Here is a 19,955-nt window from a genome sequence, read left to right as displayed (position 1 = left end):
CTTGCCTTTTATACACTTACACTTTATAGATGATTGAAGTTCTGAGAGAGTCTGCAGTTTTAGATTCTTCAGATTTTCTGCACTGAAAAAGACATTTTAAAAAAGTGTGGACTGAGAATTTTAACCCAGTGATTAAACTACAGCTGGCTGTCATGGATAAAAGACACAAGGACAAGCTGAAAGTAAATTTTCTTGTACTGTAAATGTAGAAAAGGATAAAGAGGGGAACAAAGAAAAAGAACTGATGCAAACCACAGCACACCTTTCGTGTATCCTTTCACATCTTTCCCTTCACTTTCCTTCGGGATTAATAAAGTATCTATCTATCGATCCATCCATCCATCCATCCATCCATCCATCTAATCTAATCTAATCTCGCTATCTATCTTCACAGATTCCTTGTTGACTTCTGATGTTATACCATGATTTATTTAATGTGTTTTAATGCCACTTTTGGAGTTACAAGCTTTAAAGCACGTTTTATATCCCTGTTGAAATTCTGTTGGCTCTAAAAAAAAAAAAAGATTTTGTTCTTCTTTTATCCCGGGTGAGTACAGCATGCTTGATATGTCCCTACATGTTCAGAAAACGTGGCAGGTTTTGATTGTAATCATGGGAGTCACTATACGCAAAAAACGCAGCTTACGCAGACGACGTAGCTTGCGTAAATTACGTAGCTTGCGTATTTAGCGTAACGTACACATTACGTATATTGTGCAGTTTGCGCGAATTAAGCACATTTTCGAGGTTTCTGTAAGATTACAAACTATTTAATACAACAACAAAAAAGCCATTGAAAATACGGAGTGATGCTTGTGCATGTTTTAACCGCATGGAGGCAGTAGTGAGCCAGGTCGCGGTTCGTGCAGCCCCTCCACGGCAGATCTGAGTGATTGGATGTGGCGCGCTGCTGCGTCTCTCCGCGAGCTCGAAGATGGCGGTGTCCGTGTTTCCCGGCGTGCGGCTCCTCTCTATTGGGGACGCGAATGGAGACATCCAGCGGCACTCCGAGCAACAACCTCTGCGGCTAGAGGTGAAGAGCACGCCAGACGCGGCCCTCCTGAACCTCTCCAACAGTGAGTACACGGCGCTTTTTAAAGCCTTTGTGTCGGGACTGGCCTTAGCCAAGTGTGTTAGCCGAGCGTGCTAACGGCTCCGCGTTGCTACTTGCTCTGTTGCGGGTGCTAGTTAGCTTAGCATGTGAAGCTAGAGCTTCTGTGTTGTGCGTAAATGAAAAGCAGCGAATGGAGAGTTTGTGGCTTTTAACACGGGTTTAGTTAGTGTTAGGGAGGTTATTACAGGTGTTAAATGGTAAATTAAGACACGTTTTGACTTGTTCACACTCTGAGTGTAGCGGGTTAGCTTGCCTCTGGTGTTAAGTTCTTTTGCATTGTGGATAAGCTCCTTACAGTCTGATGTGCTAATTAGTCATTGTACTTGGAAGCTAAATTAAAAGCAAAATGTTTTCTTTCCAGTGTTTGTGACATTTGGTCTCTCACTAACTTCTTACACTGAATAATAGCTACTGATGCGTTGGAAAGCTGGTGTCGTTTAAGAACGAGTCGGTTCTTTTACTCGACTCTTTAGGATGAACAATGGGAGCAGACTCGAATCTTAACTTTAGAGGTTTTTGCATCAAAAATTGAATATATGCTTGATCCGCCTTATAAGCGGGTGGACAGTACATTTAAATCCTCTATTACGATATGTTATTTTAGAAAAGTGCAAATAATTATTGATTGGGTTTAGGGCTGGGCGGTATGACCACAATTTGTATCACGGTATTTGACCACAGGTCTGTTTTAACCATAGGACCCGAGTTGCTGGTTTGTTGTACAAAGTTCTGCCAGACTGTCTCATTCCTCTCATACAGGAATTATACAAAGCAGTTTTGCAGTCAGGTCCCCACACAGTATTAGGGACTGATTTCTGGTAGGAGTTTGTCATGTTCTCCTCCTGTCTGCTTTGGTTTTCTTCGTGAAGTACCTAAGTAAGTGAGGCTCTGTGATTAGTTTAGCCCAGTGTTTCCCGCTGTCATCCAAGTAACGATGAAGCTTCTGCTGATGGATGTAAAAGTACTAGTTCCTGTTTCATGAATGTTTACAACTTTTTATACAGAAGTGTCCACAGGTATATCAAATAGTGCTCATCATATCGCCCAGTCCTGCATCTCGTTCACCTGCTAACTGTGATGCAAAAGAATCATTACAGTAGTATATAATGTAATTGTTACATAATCTTAAGTGCCATTAAGTCGATTTTGACTCCTGTCAACTCCTTCTATCCGGATGCGGTCAGACTGTTGAACTGTTCCACTCCCCATATACTGTTTATGCACCTTATATAACCATTATACAACCTACATATATATTAAACACCTATCAACCATTTATAAACACTACCATACTGCACACAACTGGCATTCTGTCACTTTACATTTACATTTTCAGCATGTAGCAGACGCTTTTATCCAAAGCGACTTACACAATGAGCAGAACACGATGAGCAATTGAGGGTTAAGGGTCTTGCAAGTGGCAACTTGGTGGTGGTGGGGCTTGAACCGGCAACCTTCTGTCTACTAGTCCAGTACCTTAACCACTAAGCTATCACTGGCACTTTAACCATCTTGTGATTTGTTGCTGCTTAGTTTTGCTGCTACACTTTTTGCAATTATGCACTTTAGATCAACATAAGCTGCTGCAGTTTTTTTTGTGCAATACTTTAAAATGTAAATACTTTGTACTTTTTTTGTTTCTTGGTTTATTCTATTCTGTACTTATCTTAGTCACATGGACCGTGTTTCTCCAGAGCATCTTGTCTTCTGTTTTGGGTCTTCAGGCTTCTTAAAGGCTCGTTCTTTATTTCCCTAATAGTACCCATCCATCTTGTTGCCGGCCGTCTTGTTCCTCATTTACCTACAGCTTTTTCAAGCATGATTGTCTTTTCCAAAAAATTGGTTCTTCTCACAAGTTGTCCTGAATTATAGAGCTTCAGTTTGGTTATCTAAGTTCCAAGTGAGATGTTGTTTTGATTTGTACTTGTGAAAAATCTTTGCTGGCATCAAAGCTTAAAGGCATGTTTTGCTTTTTAAATGTCCAGCTTTCACATCAATAAAGAAGCACAGAGAACACCACAGACTGGACAAGTATAACCTGGTGATCTGGGAAAGTTTTCCGAATAGTCCACAAAGTTGAATCAGTTCATCTGGACACAAGTTTGTTGTAGAGATACGTTTCGTCACTCAATCCAAATGACTGTCTGACTGAAGTCATTCGGATTGAGTGACGAAACGTATCTCCAGATGAACTGATTCAACTTTGTGGATTTGTGTATCTGGATTATTGAGCATGCATCAACATTTTCCGAATAGTCATAATCATATAATGAGTAATGAGTATATAATGGGTATAATGAGTGTTATGGGTACTCTATATTGCTAACCTGGGTCGAGTGAAAAACTGCAGTTCTAAAGAACGAAGAATCATATGTGAGTCGACTCTTAACAAGTTGAACCAGTTGATATGACTCACTATAGAGCTCGAATACCAGCATACGCTAGTAGCACTTTGCCAGCTTTATTTTTACTCCACACCTGTTTTCTGGCGCCTGATCCGAGATTGGCAGAAACTCGCGTATTTTCTGGCAGCGTGAGCTACGAACCAATCAGAGCGCGCGAGGCCAAATATTTTTAGCCAATCCCATTATGGGTAGGCGGGGTTTGTTTGAATACGGATGGGAAATAAACAGCTAGCTTTTTGTGCTGATTCGCGCCTAGTCAGAAAGTTAACTTGTTCATTCTTAGCTGTTATTTTTGTTGCCCTCAACCACAAAACACGCACCATGAAAACGACCAGGACCCTTGATAATTATGTATTTTATACGTGTGTGCTTTTTGCATAAGCACATGTATTTAACCGCTCCAGTCAGCAGCTCACAGAGTTAAAGCGTGTTTTGTTTTGATCGCGCAAATCACCTCACAGAGCTGCATCTCAGCGCTCATCTGCACTGCTCACTCATAAACACACTGAATACAATTTAGCATTAATATTTACTCTACTTAGGCAGTAATGTGAACAGAACATCTTGCTTTGTTGTGTTTTATATTACTAGCACTGCTCGGTCATTCATCTTTGTTCTGCATGAACAATAGCAGCTCCACGCCTCCTGCCAGACATTGTCCTCACGTTCATTTAGAAGAAAGCTTTTGTTAAAGTTAATAGGTCCTTCTAAAAAGAATAAAATGTAAAAAAAAATAAATGATGCTTCGACCAAAAGTTCTGACTTTTATAAATGTGCATTATCCAGCCTAATTCTTTCTGGGATGACAACCTTCATTCTCCTTCTCTTAACTCTCATCCAAGTGATGAAGCTTCTGCTGGTGGATGTAAAAGTACTAGTTACCTTTAAATAAGCACTACTGTATCATGAATGCTTACAACTTTTTATACAGAAGTGTCCTCAGATAGACACTTATATCAGATGGTGCTTATCATAACGCCCGGTCCTGCACCTCGTTCGCCTGCTAATTGTGATGCAAAAGATTTATAACATAAATTAGTATAAAAAATAAATAAATTATTCATTACGTAATCATAAGTGCCATCAAGTCCATTCTGACTCCTGTCGATCACATGGACCGTGTTTCTCCAGAGCCTCTTGTCTTCTCTTTGTGTCTTCAGGCTTCTTAATGGCTTGTTCATTGTCCCCTAATTGTTTCCATCTATCTTGTTGCTGGTCGTCTTCTTCCTCATTTACCTACAGAAAAAAAATTCTTCTCACAATGTGTCAAATTATAGAGCTTCAGTTTGGTTCATTCTTTCTAAGACGACAGCCTTCATTCTCCTTTATTCTCAACTAAGCATTGATATCCCTAGTGGTACACTTCTTATCTACACTAATCTGTTGGGCATAAGTAATGTTCTGCAAAGAGTTGGTGTCCTTTTGTTTTGCAGTTGCTTGACAGATATGGACACGTTCTGCATTCAAACCGAAATACGCTGGAAACAAGAATGAAATACATCCTGAATTGTTTTTCATTCCATTGCCATTTTATTGAATTATACACTTAATCACACTCAGCATCTAAAATAAGAATAAACCGAACCGGTTTTGTGGAAGGGACAATTCTAAGTTTCAGAAATTCCCTGGATTGTTGAACTATCAATGGCTTACAGTTCTGCTTAGTTGAGGTTGTTGACATTATGCAGTGTTATTAATTACTACACACAAGCTTTTTCACACACTATGCGTTCACATGACAGATTATTGGCATCTGTGGTGTTTGGAATAATGCATTTATGAAGAAAATACATTCTGTGTTCTTGTAACAAGGTATATAAAGTGAATAGAAAAGGTGAAAGTTATGGCTTTACTTTTTAATTCTCTTTAGCTATTAGTCAAGTGTGAATTCTTAGCGGTGCAATGTGGCCAGACAAAGAATTGCTCTACATTGTTTGTCAGCTAACCTGGCATGACTTCATACAAGATGTAGGGATAATGTAGACGCAGTTTGTTTTACACTTAACCTAATTAAATGCAAGTTTCTTGTTAAACTAATGCATATCCTAGGTCATTTATTTAATTTTCATCAACCACTCTACCCTGTACAGGGTGCCAATCCATAGCTAATTATGTCTATGTAGATGCCCTGCCTTTTGCTACCAGCACTGAAATTCAAACCTCCAAGCAATGCTGGGCTAACATAGTAGACTGGCGCACCACCCGAGCATCTACATCCTAGGTTGTGACAATTCTTAGGTTGTGACAATGTTTGTAAATTAAAAACAAGTTGGTGGACTAATATTCCTTATGTGGTGTTAGAACAAAGTGTTTCTAAATCACACCCACTTGTGTTTTTTCTGCAGATGAAGAGTCGAGTGTGTTTAAGTGTTCAGTGTCACGGGAGACAGAGTGCAGTCGCGTGGGGAAACAATCCTTCATCATCACGCTGGGCTGTAACAGTGTACTGTTGCAGTTTGCTTCCCCCGCAGGTAAGCCGCTCTGATAATACTTTCAGAATGCTGTGGGCCGTTAGGTTCTGTATGATCAGTGTGCCAGCAACCACTTATTCTAAATCTCACAGGGATAATCTGTCAGATTTTATCTTTAAGTTGACCTTCATTTTGTAAAATTGCAGATTTCTCCTCATTCTATAACCTCCTGAAGAACTCCCGTGGGCATGCGAACGAGCACTCAGTATTCAGTGAAAGGACAGAGGAGTCGTCTGCTGTACAGTACTTTCAGGTGTATTCCCAGACCCACATGCACGACCTCCCATTAGAAACATTGTCTGAAGAGTTATCCTACCTAAAAGGCTTGCAATTTAAGTGAAAGAGGTCTTCTGAGTGCTTACATTTTCTTTACCTCTTTATTTTACTTTTGCATGCCCCAGTTCTATGGCTACCTCTCTCAGCAGCAGAACATGATGCAGGATTATGTACGAACTGGAACATATCAGCGAGCTATTCTTCAGAACCATACTGACTTTAAGGACAAGGTAATTATAGTACCACTGCTTTATTTATTAGATTGCATGCTTTGCTGAGCATGCACACTAATTAATTGATCAGTCTGATTAATTAACTTTGCTTTTTTCTGTAGGTAGTGCTGGATGTCGGCTGTGGCTCTGGGATCCTTTCATTTTTTGCAGCTCAGGCTGGCGCACGTAAAGTTTATGCTGTGGAGGCCAGCACTATGGCTCAGCACGCAGAGGTGTGACTCTTTAAATGGACTTATTGCTGTCATTTAGTAGCTAATTGACAGTTGTACGACGTGTTCTAACTAATTCTTTTTATACTGTGTATTTGTTTGTAGGTTTTGGTTAACAGTAACAGACTGACCGAGCGTGTGGTAGTTATTCCTGGAAAGGTAGAAGAGGTCACCCTACCTGAGCAGGTGGACATTATCATCTCAGAGCCTATGGGCTACATGCTGTTTAATGAGAGGATGCTGGAGAGTTATCTGCACGCCAAGAAGTTTCTGAAGCCTAATGGTTAGTGGTAATTACATTGATGTGTGTGTGTGTATAGGCTTTGGGTGTAGCATTATTTCCTAACTGGTTTTTCCCTGCTTTCATTTTGTAGGCAAAATGTTCCCAACCATTGGTGATGTCCACCTCGCTCCATTTACAGATGAGCAACTCTACATGGAGCAGTTTACCAAAGCAAACTTCTGGTGAGCTTCAAGAATATCTCTTTCTAGGGTTTTTTTGCTGTACTGGTTTGATAGATAATGCATTTGATAGTATTTAAAACAGTTTCTCATTACTGATTTCCCATGCCCATCCTAATACATTTAGGCAATGCATACCTTGTTTTATAGTAAAACAAAAGACTACTAAAAACAGTTGTTGCATTAATTGTAATACAAGCACAAAAATCCACTTGCTGTAGAGTAAATGCAGTGCAAAACAAAAACACAAACTAGCAGAAGCAGCATCATGATAGACTAGACAAAGTGTTTTCGGAAGTAAAATGTTTTCTGTGCATGTATTATTCAGGTACCAGCCATCTTTTCACGGGGTAGATCTGTCTGCTTTGAGGGGAGCTGCTGTAGATGAGTACTTCAGACAACCAATTGTGGTAAGTAAAGATAAAGCTTGTGATGTGTGTCTTCATGTAAATTGTGTCATATATTTGATGCAGATAGGGTTTTAATGTGTGTTTTTTGGGGCAGACCTCGAATGTGTAGTTTGTGTGTGGGTGTTTCTCTGTTTAGTTGTAGGAGTGTTGTGTAATGTGCATGGGGAAGTAAGTACACCATGATCAGGCTCCATGTGAACATTTTGAGCACTTGGGTATCGATAGCACTGTGTTGCATTGTTCTGTAGGGTGGTAGCAGCTGTTATAGAGTCGGAGTGTCTTTTTTTTAGCCAGTCAACAAGTAGTTATGCTTACTAATGCAAGTACATTTAAAATATTTTGTAAACAGAATTGTCGGAAACATCACTAAATCAAGTGCATCTGACAGGGAAAACAGCACATGCTTAGGATTCTTTGATATCAGGTTAAGGGTGGATGTTGATGTCATTTTCTACAGTCATTCTGCCCAGACTTATTGAACTGAAGCACTGAAATGCTTTTAGTGCCTTTTATTGGATTCCTGGCTCTTCTTTAAATGGGCACAAAACTTAATGCTATTTCTTTTATACCGTCTGATATTTCATTATTGGTATTTTCTCCCCAGGACACATTTGACATCAGAATCCTGATGGCCAAATCTGTGAAATACACAGTGAACTTTTTAGAAACTAAAGAAGATGATCTTTATAAGTAAGATGTTTTTAGTGCTGACCTTTATTAGGATACATCCGTACAATAATTTGCTTAGTGCATTCTGTACATACTGTATGCATGACAAGATGGCTAATTTCTTTCTTTTTCCTTCTTCAGGATAGAGATCCCTTTCAAGTTTCATATGATGCACTCAGGGCTGGTGCATGGCCTGGCATTCTGGTTTGATGTTGCGTTTATGGGATCTGTGTAAGTCCTGTGCTTTATTTTCTATTTAAGCTTGGGGCTGTAGCACCCCACCTAATTGCATCTGCTTGAAACAGCATAGGTAGAAAACTTTAATTATCAACATGTGTTTAAAGATCAAAACATGATTTATGTACAATTTGTACTATTTATTTTCTGTGTAGGATGACTGTCTGGCTCTCGACAGCACCCACTGAGCCTTTGACTCACTGGTATCAGGTGCGGTGTCTTCTTCAGTCACCCCTCTTTGCCAAGGCTGGAGACACCATGTCAGGCACAGCCATTCTTATCGCCAACAAGAGGTAAGCATAGGCCACTTACAGTTTAAACTTTCATGATTTATACTGCCAAACAGTTGTATGCATGTCCAAGCTTTCAAAATGCTGTTGTGCATTATGTTTATCTGGTGAGCGCATTTCATTGTAGGCAGGTTCAGAAACTATCAGACGGTTGGTGAATAAATTGTCATGTCGATAGTCAATTTAAATGTTTCCACTGCTTATCAGGAATATCAGTGTAAACAAAGCAGTACAAAAAATGTACACTTATACCTATTAATATGTTGTAATTTATACAACTGTTAGTTCCGACCAAGTGATTTAATTAGACTTGAGGCATCAGAGGTTGATGTACAGTATAACAGCACTCGGACATTTTATTATGCTGAAGTCAAACTTTGGCTTTCAGTTGGTAATGCCTGCACACGGATGAAGCTGGAGACAGCTGTGCAGAATTTTCCTTAAACCCTCTTGGATGAACTGATGCATGCATACTAAGAGTTACATTTCTCTGATCTCTGATCTGTATAATATCCAAATGGGAACTGTTATCTGTTGCAAATGAATATAAAAAATGTGATCAATAATCAGTTAATCTGCATGTGACTTTCAGACAAAGCTACGACATCAGTATTGTTGCTCAAGTGGATCAAACCGGCTCAAAGTCCAGCAACCTCCTGGATCTGAAGAACCCCTTTTTCAGGTGAATTAATCTTTAGACCTCTTAGGTTAATAACATAAGATTTTTATTTATTTGTTTTCAAACAAGGCGTAAATATGCATGATGTATTGTACCAGTGTGCTGTACACTAAAGTCAAAATTAATGGTTTTTATTCACCTAAAATAAAAAAAAAAGTAGCCTGTTAGATCAAACAGCACACCTGACACCTGATGTATATAAAAATAATCCTAGCTGACCACAGTGCTTGGCAGAATTGTTATAACTTACAGTTTGCATTCTTAATAGGGTTAATGTCAAAATTTTAGGAAGTCGAAGCCAAATGCTTACATTTTGGTTAAAATCTGTATTGCATTCTAAACACAATTCTATTAAAATTACATCAAAATGCCACAAAAATACACACATCTTAGGAAGGAGGCATGGGTCATAAGGGGCAGAAGGTAATTTTTCTCATATTCAAATCTTTTTCGTTTTTATAGGTACACAGGCACAACCCCTAACCCCCCTCCAGGTTCACATTACACGTCCCCATCTGAAAACATGTGGAACTCTGGAGGAGCCTATAGCATGAGCCAAGGCATGGCTGTGTCAGGTAAAGGCAAATGTGTGCTTTGTGTGGATGCTTGTTTAATAGTATAACACACAATGCTGTTACACTAGTAATGTAGTTAAATTACCATTACTACTTGTAGCAATCCTCATACTGCCTAGCAGAACAGTGCTGTACAATCCTATGGATGATTCGCCAGCATTATCTCCATATAAATAAAATAATCATCTCTGACAATGCAGCGTTTTCTACCCTCCTTTCTAGCAATTACCCATGTGCTAACATTACACACAGTCGTTTGACCAGGTATAAAATGAAAGTTTAGAGTTTAGAGAATGTTCAGGTGCTACATATGAACTGAATAAAAACTTTTTTTATTTTTTTATTATTCCTCTCTTTTAGGGATGCCAGCAGCTTATGACCTCAGCACTGTCATTGGCGGCAGTGGTGCTACAGTTTCCCACAATAACCTCATTCCCCTTGGTACAGATACGCATACACGTAAGGCTAAGCACACATCCTTTTTTCTATTATACACACACAACACGATTGTGCAGTTAGAAAGTCCTTAAGGAATACGATCATTCACAATCTTAACACATGGTGACATGAACATGTACTCATCAGCCACTTTATTAGGATCACGTGTACATGATATACAGTGGTGTTCAAAAAAAATAGCAGTCCAACACCATTGACCTGATAAATCACTGTTTGTAGTAGAAATGCTATTTCTACATAGCAAAAAATTTTACTTGAAAGTGTAGTAGAGTAATGAAAACAAAACAAACCCAACAATTAGGACATGCATGCCGCTCATTCTGAGTAATCGAAGCATTGATTGAAAGGGGGTTGTTCAAAATAATAGCAGTGAGGAGTTCAATTGGTGAAGCCATTCATTCTGCAGAAGAACGGGTGTCAATTTTGGCCCTTATTTAAGGCAGGAGGGGGGCAAATGTTGCACAGGTTGGTCATAGCACATTTCCTTTTGAAATACTGGGTAAAATGGGTTGTTCCAGACATTGTTCTGATGAACAGCATACTTTGATTAAAAAGTTGATAGTAGAGGGAAAAAACATACAGAAAAGTGCAGCAAACTATAGGCTGCTCAGCTAAAATGATCTCAAATGTCTTGAAGTGACGACTAAAACCTGAAAGACGCGGAAGGAAGCGTGGAACTACTGTTCAAATGGATCGAAGAATAGCCAAAATGGCAAATACTCAGCCAATGATCACCTCCAGAAAGATTAAGGAACATCTGAAGTTACCAATGCTGCAAAGTAAGAATTCTTTAAAAAAAGAAGTGTTAATAGTTTGTCAGTTAACAAAATGCAAAACAAATAAAAGAAAAATCTAAAATCAATATTTGGTGTGACCATTATTTGCCTTCAAAACAGCATCAGTTGGGCAGGGAGGTTGTTACAAACATCTTGGAGAACTAACAACAGATTGTCTGTGGATGTAGGCTTGATCAAACCCTTGTGTCTAATCCCAGACAAACTTGATGATGTTGAGATCAGGGCATTCTTATGAAATAGACTTTGCCATTCACATGTTTGTGGCTGCTCCTAATGTTTTGGCTGTTAGGTAATAGCTCATAAAATTTACTTGGTGTACATACAACATAAACATCATAAAGTGGTTGGTGGTTTTATATTCATCATGTATATAAATATTATTATTATGCATTTTAGGTTGTAGGACTAGGACCTAGGTCTCACTGTATGTACTTTTTAAAGGCATTTTTAGAAAGATTAGGAGATTTCAGCATGTTCTGTTTCTTCTTACAGTGAACACGGGGATTGTCAACCACACTCACTCCAGAATGGGCTCCATCATGAGCACAGGAATTGTCCAGGGTATGTTGCTCTTCCTCTTAGCGATCTGAATAATATCTTGTGCTTTAGTATAAAAAGGCCTTAACAACAATTAGACTAAAATATAACCTGTTTTTTTGCCCTGTTCCAAAAGTGTAGAGTAGTTTTTAAACGTGTGTAAAAAGTCTAGTCAGAGCTGAAGCTTCCTATGAAATAAACATATTATTAAATCAGAATACATATGTAGTAATTAGGTCACCCAGCTTAGTCACTTCATTTCCAAGCTGTGTGATACAATCCATTATTATTTATTCTTTGTCTTTATTCTCTTACTTTATTTTTCAGGATCTACAGCTGGCCAGCAGGGTCCGACCAGCAGCAGCACTCACTACCCGGTCACCAACCAGTTTACCATGGGTGGCCCTGCCATTTCAATGGCTTCACCCATGGCCATCCCCAGCAACACAATGCATTATGGGAGCTAAGGCCTTTCCTGCTGCCCCCCTTTCCCCTTGCATGTCCAGCCTCCCAAAACTGACCACGGCCAAAACCAGAAAACCGTAGTTCTGCATTTGTTGGCTATCACTACTATCCCTTGTCCTAATGTATAGTCATATATATATATTTCATTCCTTCTCTCTGGTGTTACTTACATATCCGTCCCTCTATTCGACAACACCAGCCATTGCTCCGTCAACGAGAGGTGCTCATGCTTGCCTCCTTTCCAACAGTATGGTTTCAGGATTATTAATTTGAAAGCAATGGATGGACTTGAGCTTTGGGATGACATTGGTATTTAGAACTGTTTTAAAAGTAAGGAAGTACTGTTCAGATGTATGTTCAAATAAGAGACACTCATAAATGTCAATGTTGGATCATTGGCGTCACCCTGAGATTTGTGACAGGATTATTTTGCTGTTTCTAAGGTCTCACTGTTGTATTTCTGCTTTATCATGCCCAGCTGGCCATCCTTTACAATTCTTAGCATGAAATTGACTCTCAGCCTCTTTCTCTGTTTATCAATATGCAGTGTGACTAGATATCATTTCTGGCTTCCATGGTCATATATGTAGTCTTCATATCATGTATAGAACTTGTGTAGATAAATGCGTTCATTACAGCTCATCTAATTCCTAGGCGTCGCTTTTAACATAGTGTACAGGAAGGCGTGTTCCTCCAGATTCTCAAGCTTCATCACCACCACCAATAAAGTCAAACTCCCTCTGTTTAAGCAAATAAGTATTTGAGGACTCTGCTGTTTCAGAATGTTGCTTGTATTCTGCTGCCTGGATTTCTGGAATGAATTGATGAATTCTTCAAAGGATGGAGGAAGTTCTCTGACAGACTCATACATTGCTGAAGAAGGACACTTGTTTGAATCAGCAACATTCTAGTTTACATCAACTTCCCAATTCCCTACTGTGACCTGTGCATTAGACTTTTAAGCTAAACAAAGAATTACAACCAACATCTTTTCAAGCTTTGACCTTTAATTTTCCTTTATTTTCCCCCTATCATTTCCTACCTCCCCATGCTGGGTCTATGACGGCCTACACAAAGACTGTTTAACATGTATGCATTGCTTCCAGCCACACCTTTTTTTAGTTTAGCTTTTGATTTGATCTAGATAAATCCATTGCATAGGATGCCTGCTAGTTTGTAGAATTAACCCTTTGCTTATTTTTTTTCTTTCACAAAAAAGCAACACTCAAAAGCAAAAAAAGTGCAAATTAAATGTTGGTGGAGATTTCCCTACAAAGTCTGGCTTTTTATGACTGTGGTTCTGTTGCATTGTACATTGCAAAGTTTTAGGTGATAAACAGGCCAAAACTAGGAAATTTTGTTAAATGCTTATCCTTATTACATGGTTACACACACCATTTATGTAAAGTTCTCATCTAAAAGGGGAAACAAGTATTTAACCATATTTGTTTTTTTCCACAAAAAATAGATCCACACAAAGTCTTTTGACTGTAGAATAAACAAATGTTTAATGAATATGGGTATATTGGGTTAATGTCAATTTGTTTTCCAATTTAAAAAAGGGGAAAACGTGATGTTTACGCTTTTAAATACAATTGATAGTTACACTATGAAATATTTAACACTCCAAAGAAAATAGGAATTTGTAACTCTAAACTTCTGTCAGTTGAATAATACAGCAAATAATTAAACAAAAAAATTATGTATAATTTACAGCAGCAGGATATTTTATTAATACTGCCATGTCACATTTAAACCCTGCATAATCTTGCTGATCTTAAAACCTTTTGCTATACTTTATGACCTGTGTTGCAATCTGTGATGCTGAAAACTGAAGAGCTTTCATAAAAGCGGAAAGAGATCATTCACCAGGTTCACCAGGCAATGAGAAAGCCCATACTTTCTCTTAACCAGAAACTGGCAGTCTTGACTGTGTGACTGGCATCACTGATTCACAGAAATTTCAAGCCATTTTGCATAAGGTTATGTTTTCTGTGATAAAGCTGAACATTGATTACAATTCGAATTGCATGATGTGATCCAAAGCACACTTCCAAGTCAACCAGAGCTTGGTTTTGGAATCAGGCCTGGAATATCCTGGAATGGGATTTAAATAAAGCAGTTGCAGCACAAAAGCCATCAAACCTCGATAAGCAGGAAGATTCAGCTTGAGAATAATTGGTGAAGATTCCACAAGAGAGACATCAAAGCTTGTTACCTGAAATTGCTTATTAGAGGTTATCAAGGCAAAAAGGATGAAGTACTGAAGATGGGGGTTAAATAAAAGTCAAGAGAACCAGTTCATTTAAACTCGCAATACTGTAACTTACCCAAATTGCTTGCATCAATAAATAGTTTCTCTTTCTGTTATTTGAAACAGTTTTCTAAATATGTTCATTTTTATACACAATGTTGTACATGCTAGATATAAAAAGTAGTTGAATACTTGTTTCCCTTAACTGCATTTGGTGGTGCAAAGGTTTTAATGCATAGACAGCAGTGCTTGGTTGCATTTTGAAGCCCATTTTACATTCACAATCTGTAAATATTGAGTTATCCTTACCAGCAACGCCTAGTGCACACACAAGTGCAGAGTACACAACACATTTCGAGTCACTTGTATTTGCCAATTTGTGATCACAAGGTAGTGCACAAATAATCTGTCAGCAAAAAAGAGGTCATACATTTATTCTGTTTATCTGTTGTGACCCGGTGTGTCCACTTCCTGGCTGTCACTCCAGAATTAGCATGAGTGGTTTGTTACTGCCGGGATATTGGAAAAATGTGATTAGGATCAGTAGACTGCATTGTAAACGCATAAGTAAATTACACAATCTATTTTCAAAGCCAAGAATTATAAGTATATGGACGGTTTAGCAAAAGCCTGGTTCACAGTCTAGGTTTCAAGTCAACCCAAATTTGTTTAATGGGATTGGGGTCAGGCTGCTGGAGTTTCTCCACACAATTGTCAAACCATGTCTTCATGGATGGTTTTGTACACACGTAAACAGTCATGCTGGACCAGGTAAGACTTTTTTCTGAACTGTTACCAGGTTGAAAACATATAAATTATTTTGTACACCTGTTAGCCATGGGTTTGGCTAAATATCTTAGGAACGGTGTTTACATACTTTTGAAATTTAGTATATCTGGGTATGTAAGTCTATATGAGCAAATGTTAGAAGCTTTAAGCCCAGTGTGTTTAATTCCACATATCATCAGAGAATTCTTTTTACAGACGTAAGTAGTTGAATTCAATATTTTCTATTAGTGTATCATGTTTATGTTTAAAATAATCAACTATAGTAGATTTTTCAATCCTTTACTAACCTGGCATTGTTTTATTAGGAATTGTAACAGGTCTTGACCCAAGATAACTGTAATGTCAGTTTATTTGGCAGTGTAACATGTTGCCTTCTCATAGAATCCTTACTTGGAAATATGTATTATTTCAAAATTAATAGCATTTTTTGAATGACCTAACCTAATCATTCTGGTTTTTGTCCTGGATCTTGTCATGTCTAGGCTGGGCTACTAGCAGGTCTTCATGTCCCACCATCAGAACTCTGTAATTGATTTAAAGTGCAGCTCCATGTCCAGTTTGCAAAATATTTGAGTGAGTTGCAAGTGTTGCAAGCATCAAATTCAAAATGTCATTTCAAGTTGGTGAGCCAAAACTTTAACTAAAGGATCATGAAAACTAACAAATCACAGATTCTTATTTTGATTTAATTTAGCAAAATATCCCAACTTTTCTGGAAACGTGGTTTGCAATAACTGTGCAAATAAATCCAATGCTTCATTCCACTCATTCCTCTCATTTGTAAACTGGCAGAATGGCAGAACCCTGGTGTTTTGTTCTGTCAACAATCTGGTTTGTTCACTCTTTGCCAACGATAAACAAATGTGCAATTTAAGAAAAACTTGAGCTTAGGGCAAGATTGGTAACAGAGGTAGTTTAGTGGTTAAGGTACTGGACTACTAGGGTGGCACCGTGGCTAAGTGGGTAGCACTGTCTCCTCACAGCAAGAAGGTCCTGGGTTCGATCCCCAGGTGGGGCGGTCTGGGTCCTTTCTGTGTGGAGTTTGCATGTTCTCCCCGTGTCTGTGTGGGTTTACTCCAGGTGCTCCGGATTCCTCCCACAGTCCAAAGACATGCAAGTGAGGTTTGTTTATTAGGATTTTAACGTCATGTTTTTACACTTTGGTTGCATTCATGACAGGAACGGTAGTTACTCATTACACAAGATTCATCAGTTCACAAGGTTATATCCAACAAGGTTATATCATTGACAATTTTGTATCTCCAATTCACCTCACTTGCATGTCTTTGGACTGTGGGAGGAAACCCACGCGGACACTGGGAGAACATGCAAACTCAGGACCCGGACCGCCCCACCTGGGGATCGAACCCAGGACCTTCTTGCTGTGAGGAGACAGTGCTACAGCCACCATGCCGCCCGCAAGTGAGGTGACTTGGAGATACTAAATTGTCCATGACCGTGTTTAATATAACCTTGTGTGAACTGATGAACCTTGTGTAATGTGTAATGTGTAACTACCTGTTCTGTCATGAATGTAACTTAAGTGTAAAACGTTAAACGACGTTAAAATCCTTATAAACAAATAAACTGGACTAGTAATCAGAAGGTTGCTGGTTAAAGTCCCACCACTGCTTGGGCCCCTGAGCAAGGCCCTTAATCCTCAATTACTTGAATTGTAAGTCGCTGTGGATAAATGCCGCAAATGTAAATGAAAAAATGGGACTCGACATTAAAGGTTTAGAAGTGACTGGATTGTGGTGTACGGTGTGTTCCGGTAGATGGCGCTATTAAACACTCTGACCTGATCTACATTCATACAGAGAAGAAATCCAGGACGTAGCTGTGTTGTTTACTGGTCGGTCGAGCCGTTATTGTTCTCTGTGCGGTTCCTGCGTTTGTATCTTTCTAACAGGTAAGTCGAAATTTTTTGATCTATTTCCCTGTCTTGGTACATAAAAAAAGAACTTAATACACGTATCGCCACAGCTAATATGAATATAGAACTTGAAGTAGTCAGCTGAATAGTTTTCTCGCTAGTGTTAGCTTAGCACGCTTATGTTAGCATGTGCAGCGGCTTCTGTTAGTCCTGCTTTAACGGTGTTCCGTGCAGTGCTTATAAAGTTTTAATCATAAAGTTTTATATTTAGACTTTTTGTTTATTTGTTTATTTATTGTGTGTGTGTGTAAACAAGATGGTTTCACGTAGAGAAAGGACTACCTTTCAGTTTATAGATGTTTGTTCATGCTTCCACTGTTTAATAATTAAAGTCAGTTAATTTTGGACTTTTGTATATTTTTAAAGTCTTAATGGCCTGTTGTGGCTGGCTACTAAAAGTCCAGAATCACAGACTGACTTTAAACGCTCTTTAATGAAATGATAATAGGAAACTGGTGTTTACATAAGTTGGCCAGTAATCCGATTTCCCAAGTGTTTTACTACAGAAAGTCACCTTGAAGTAATCAACTAAAAATAAACATTCACATTTTCGGTATTAAGCATAGGCTTTTATCCAAAGCGACTTACAGTATACAGTCTACTGTATAATTAGTCTACTGTAATAAGTAATTGAGTGTTAAGGGCCTTACTTGCAGTGGTGGGGTTTGAACCAGCGACCTTTTGCTTACTGGTCCAGTCCTTTAACCGTAAAACTGCCTACTATTCAAACATAAGAAAATAGCAAAGTTACTTTTAACAGCTGCTGCCCTGCTTATGTGTGTTAGCTTCTTAAAGATTAGTAATACTAACGTGTAAATGTGTTCCCTGGCACTCACAGGGCTGTTTGAATTATTATTATTGTTATTTTCTTTTTTTCCAGGATTATTTGTTATCCATGGGTCGTAGAAAGTCAAAACGAAAGCCTCCTCCTAAAAAGAAAATGACCGGAAACCTGGACACACAGTTCACCTGCCCCTTTTGTAACCACGAGAAATCTTGTGATGTTAAAATGTAAGAATACAAACAACAAAGCAGTTTATGGCCAGATTTTAATCATCATGTTTAATTAAAATATCCATGTGGGATATTGCTTTTGATTCTTTTTTAGGGAAAGAAGTCGAAACACAGGAATAATATCATGTACTGTGTGCCTGGAGGAGTTCCAGACGCCCATTACCTGTATCCTTTTTACCCACATTAATTCTGTTGTTAAATAATGGTGGTGTTATAGTGGTGGTTTATATGTGTGACCTATAATGACAGTCAAGTCATGCACCCTGTTGGAGTGACACAACCCTTAAGTTTTGTTGCTGACCATGTACATTCCTTCATGGCTTAGGTATTCCATCCTGAAAATACAAAATCTCACAAAGCCCAAGTAATCTTCTGGTCCCAAGTGTTTGTGGTGAGAACGTGGTCTGACCGCAATCTGACCCAACTAGTACGTTACAATATTAGCTTCCTTCTTCTGCTCAGTTGTCGGACAGCATGTCTTTGCAAAGTCTGAAGAAGTTCAGTCTGTAAGCAACTGTAAGCAAATGCCATTTCTGCCATTGCTCCATGTTTACCTGCATAGAAATATGCACTAGTCCAAAACACAGGACCTTTTTTCTGCCTTTATTTTTTGCTCCCACCTCCCAGTTTGTAATTAAATGCAACCATTACCTAACTTATGAGTTAAATGAATGAATTAGTTAAATTTCTGCTGAGTCCGCTTTTAGTATAGCTTGTGTGTGTGTGTGTGTGTGTGTGTGTGTGTGTGTGTGTGTGTGTGTGTGTGTTTATCATTTGTAAAACCAGTGATTACTCGCAGCCAGAAAATTACCATAATTCTAGTAAGGGTGCTAATAAGATGTTGCAGTAGTTGAAAATCAGGCTTAGTGTTATTCTTTCTTAACAACTGCTTTAGATCTCTCAGAACCAGTGGATGTATACAGTGATTGGATAGACGCTTGTGAAGCAGCCAACCAGTAACTCATCTCATGGGACCACAAAAGAAAACAGTATGGCCCCATCATCAAGTGTTTTTCCCCATCCCAACAATGCATTACCAGTGACAGTAATGCCCTGTTTTTTGTTTGTCCCATATTGGAATGTGATGTATTTAAGTCATACTACACTGCTTTAATTTTGTTAGTTACACATTTGACAACATAAATTAATCATAATGTTTATGAATTAATGAGTTGGTAGCTCCAACACAGACCCAACTTTTTCTTTTAAAAACTTGTAAACTTTGAGTTTGTCTTATGTTGTTGGGTGATTTATGATTTTATATAAATAATGTTTGGGTAATTGTATGTCAATAAACAATTCTGCATACTCTTTCTTGTTAATAATGTGACTGAATCAGATACTGACTAGACAAATCATTTAATTCCATTATTTTTCCAATGTATTGATGTGTTTACATAAATTTTAAGTCTAAACCACATAGTGTTTGATGTGCTACACAGAACTAACAGAGATTTATTAAAATTAATAGGGTGAGTTCAGACAAAAATGCATGGGCATGTGTTGTAAGCTGGAGCTGACATAAATCCCAAACAAGCAAAAATACCTGGCAGCAATGTTACCAACAAAGCTACAAACTTTATCTAAGCAGCGGTTAGAGCTGCTGAATAACTGAATCCATACTGCACAGCTGCAGTGTCGTCATGTGACAACATGGTTTGGATCATTATGCTG

At 38.5% G+C, this 19,955-nt stretch overlaps 2 protein-coding genes across 2 annotated transcripts; both read left to right on the top strand.

Moving 5' to 3' along the window:
- The first annotated feature begins 924 nt into the window (after window positions 1-924).
- On the top strand, window positions 925-13,564 carry carm1 (coactivator-associated arginine methyltransferase 1). Its single transcript, XM_063018562.1, has 16 exons — window positions 925-1,076; window positions 5,865-5,990; window positions 6,137-6,243; window positions 6,392-6,496; window positions 6,601-6,711; window positions 6,814-6,991; window positions 7,083-7,173; window positions 7,499-7,580; window positions 8,185-8,270; window positions 8,391-8,480; window positions 8,642-8,779; window positions 9,369-9,458; window positions 9,918-10,030; window positions 10,391-10,489; window positions 11,779-11,847; window positions 12,151-13,564. The coding sequence occupies exons 1-16, from the start codon at window positions 935-937 to the stop codon at window positions 12,288-12,290; spliced, it is 1,767 nt and encodes a 588-aa protein (XP_062874632.1). The 5' UTR covers window positions 925-934; the 3' UTR covers window positions 12,291-13,564.
- Window positions 13,565-17,136: 3,572 nt separating this feature from the next.
- elof1 (elongation factor 1) lies at window positions 17,137-19,592 on the top strand. Its single transcript, XM_063018997.1, has 4 exons — window positions 17,137-17,243; window positions 18,148-18,278; window positions 18,376-18,446; window positions 19,177-19,592. Exons 2-4 carry the CDS (start codon window positions 18,163-18,165, stop codon window positions 19,239-19,241), a joined length of 252 nt encoding a protein of 83 aa, XP_062875067.1. The 5' UTR covers window positions 17,137-17,243; window positions 18,148-18,162; the 3' UTR covers window positions 19,242-19,592.
- The last annotated feature ends 363 nt before the right edge of the window (window positions 19,593-19,955 follow it).

The sequence above is a fragment of the Trichomycterus rosablanca genome, chromosome 22 (assembly GCF_030014385.1).
Source record: "Trichomycterus rosablanca isolate fTriRos1 chromosome 22, fTriRos1.hap1, whole genome shotgun sequence".
NCBI classification, from domain to species: Eukaryota; Metazoa; Chordata; class Actinopteri; order Siluriformes; family Trichomycteridae; genus Trichomycterus; species Trichomycterus rosablanca.
The sequence above is the reverse complement of the archived record's forward strand: the minus strand, read 5'-3'. Positions and strand labels throughout refer to the sequence as shown.

What these genes read in the sequence shown, in the direction of transcription:
- carm1 (XM_063018562.1), top strand. Translation starts at nt 935, where the DNA reads ATGGCGGTGTCCGTGTTTCCCGGCGTGCGGCTCCTCTCTATTGGGGAC. An exon ending in GCAGTTTGCTTCCCCCGCAG is followed by an intron (nt 5,991 to 6,136) that starts GTAAGCCGCTCT and finishes GTAAAATTGCAG; the next exon opens with ATTTCTCCTCATTCTATAAC. An exon ending in ATTCTTATCGCCAACAAGAG is followed by an intron (nt 8,780 to 9,368) that starts GTAAGCATAGGC and finishes TGTGACTTTCAG; the next exon opens with ACAAAGCTACGACATCAGTA.
- elof1 (XM_063018997.1), top strand. Translation starts at nt 18,163, where the DNA reads ATGGGTCGTAGAAAGTCAAAACGAAAGCCTCCTCCTAAAAAGAAAATG. An exon ending in AAATCTTGTGATGTTAAAAT is followed by an intron (nt 18,279 to 18,375) that starts GTAAGAATACAA and finishes ATTCTTTTTTAG; the next exon opens with GGAAAGAAGTCGAAACACAG. An exon ending in GTTCCAGACGCCCATTACCT is followed by an intron (nt 18,447 to 19,176) that starts GTATCCTTTTTA and finishes CAACTGCTTTAG; the next exon opens with ATCTCTCAGAACCAGTGGAT.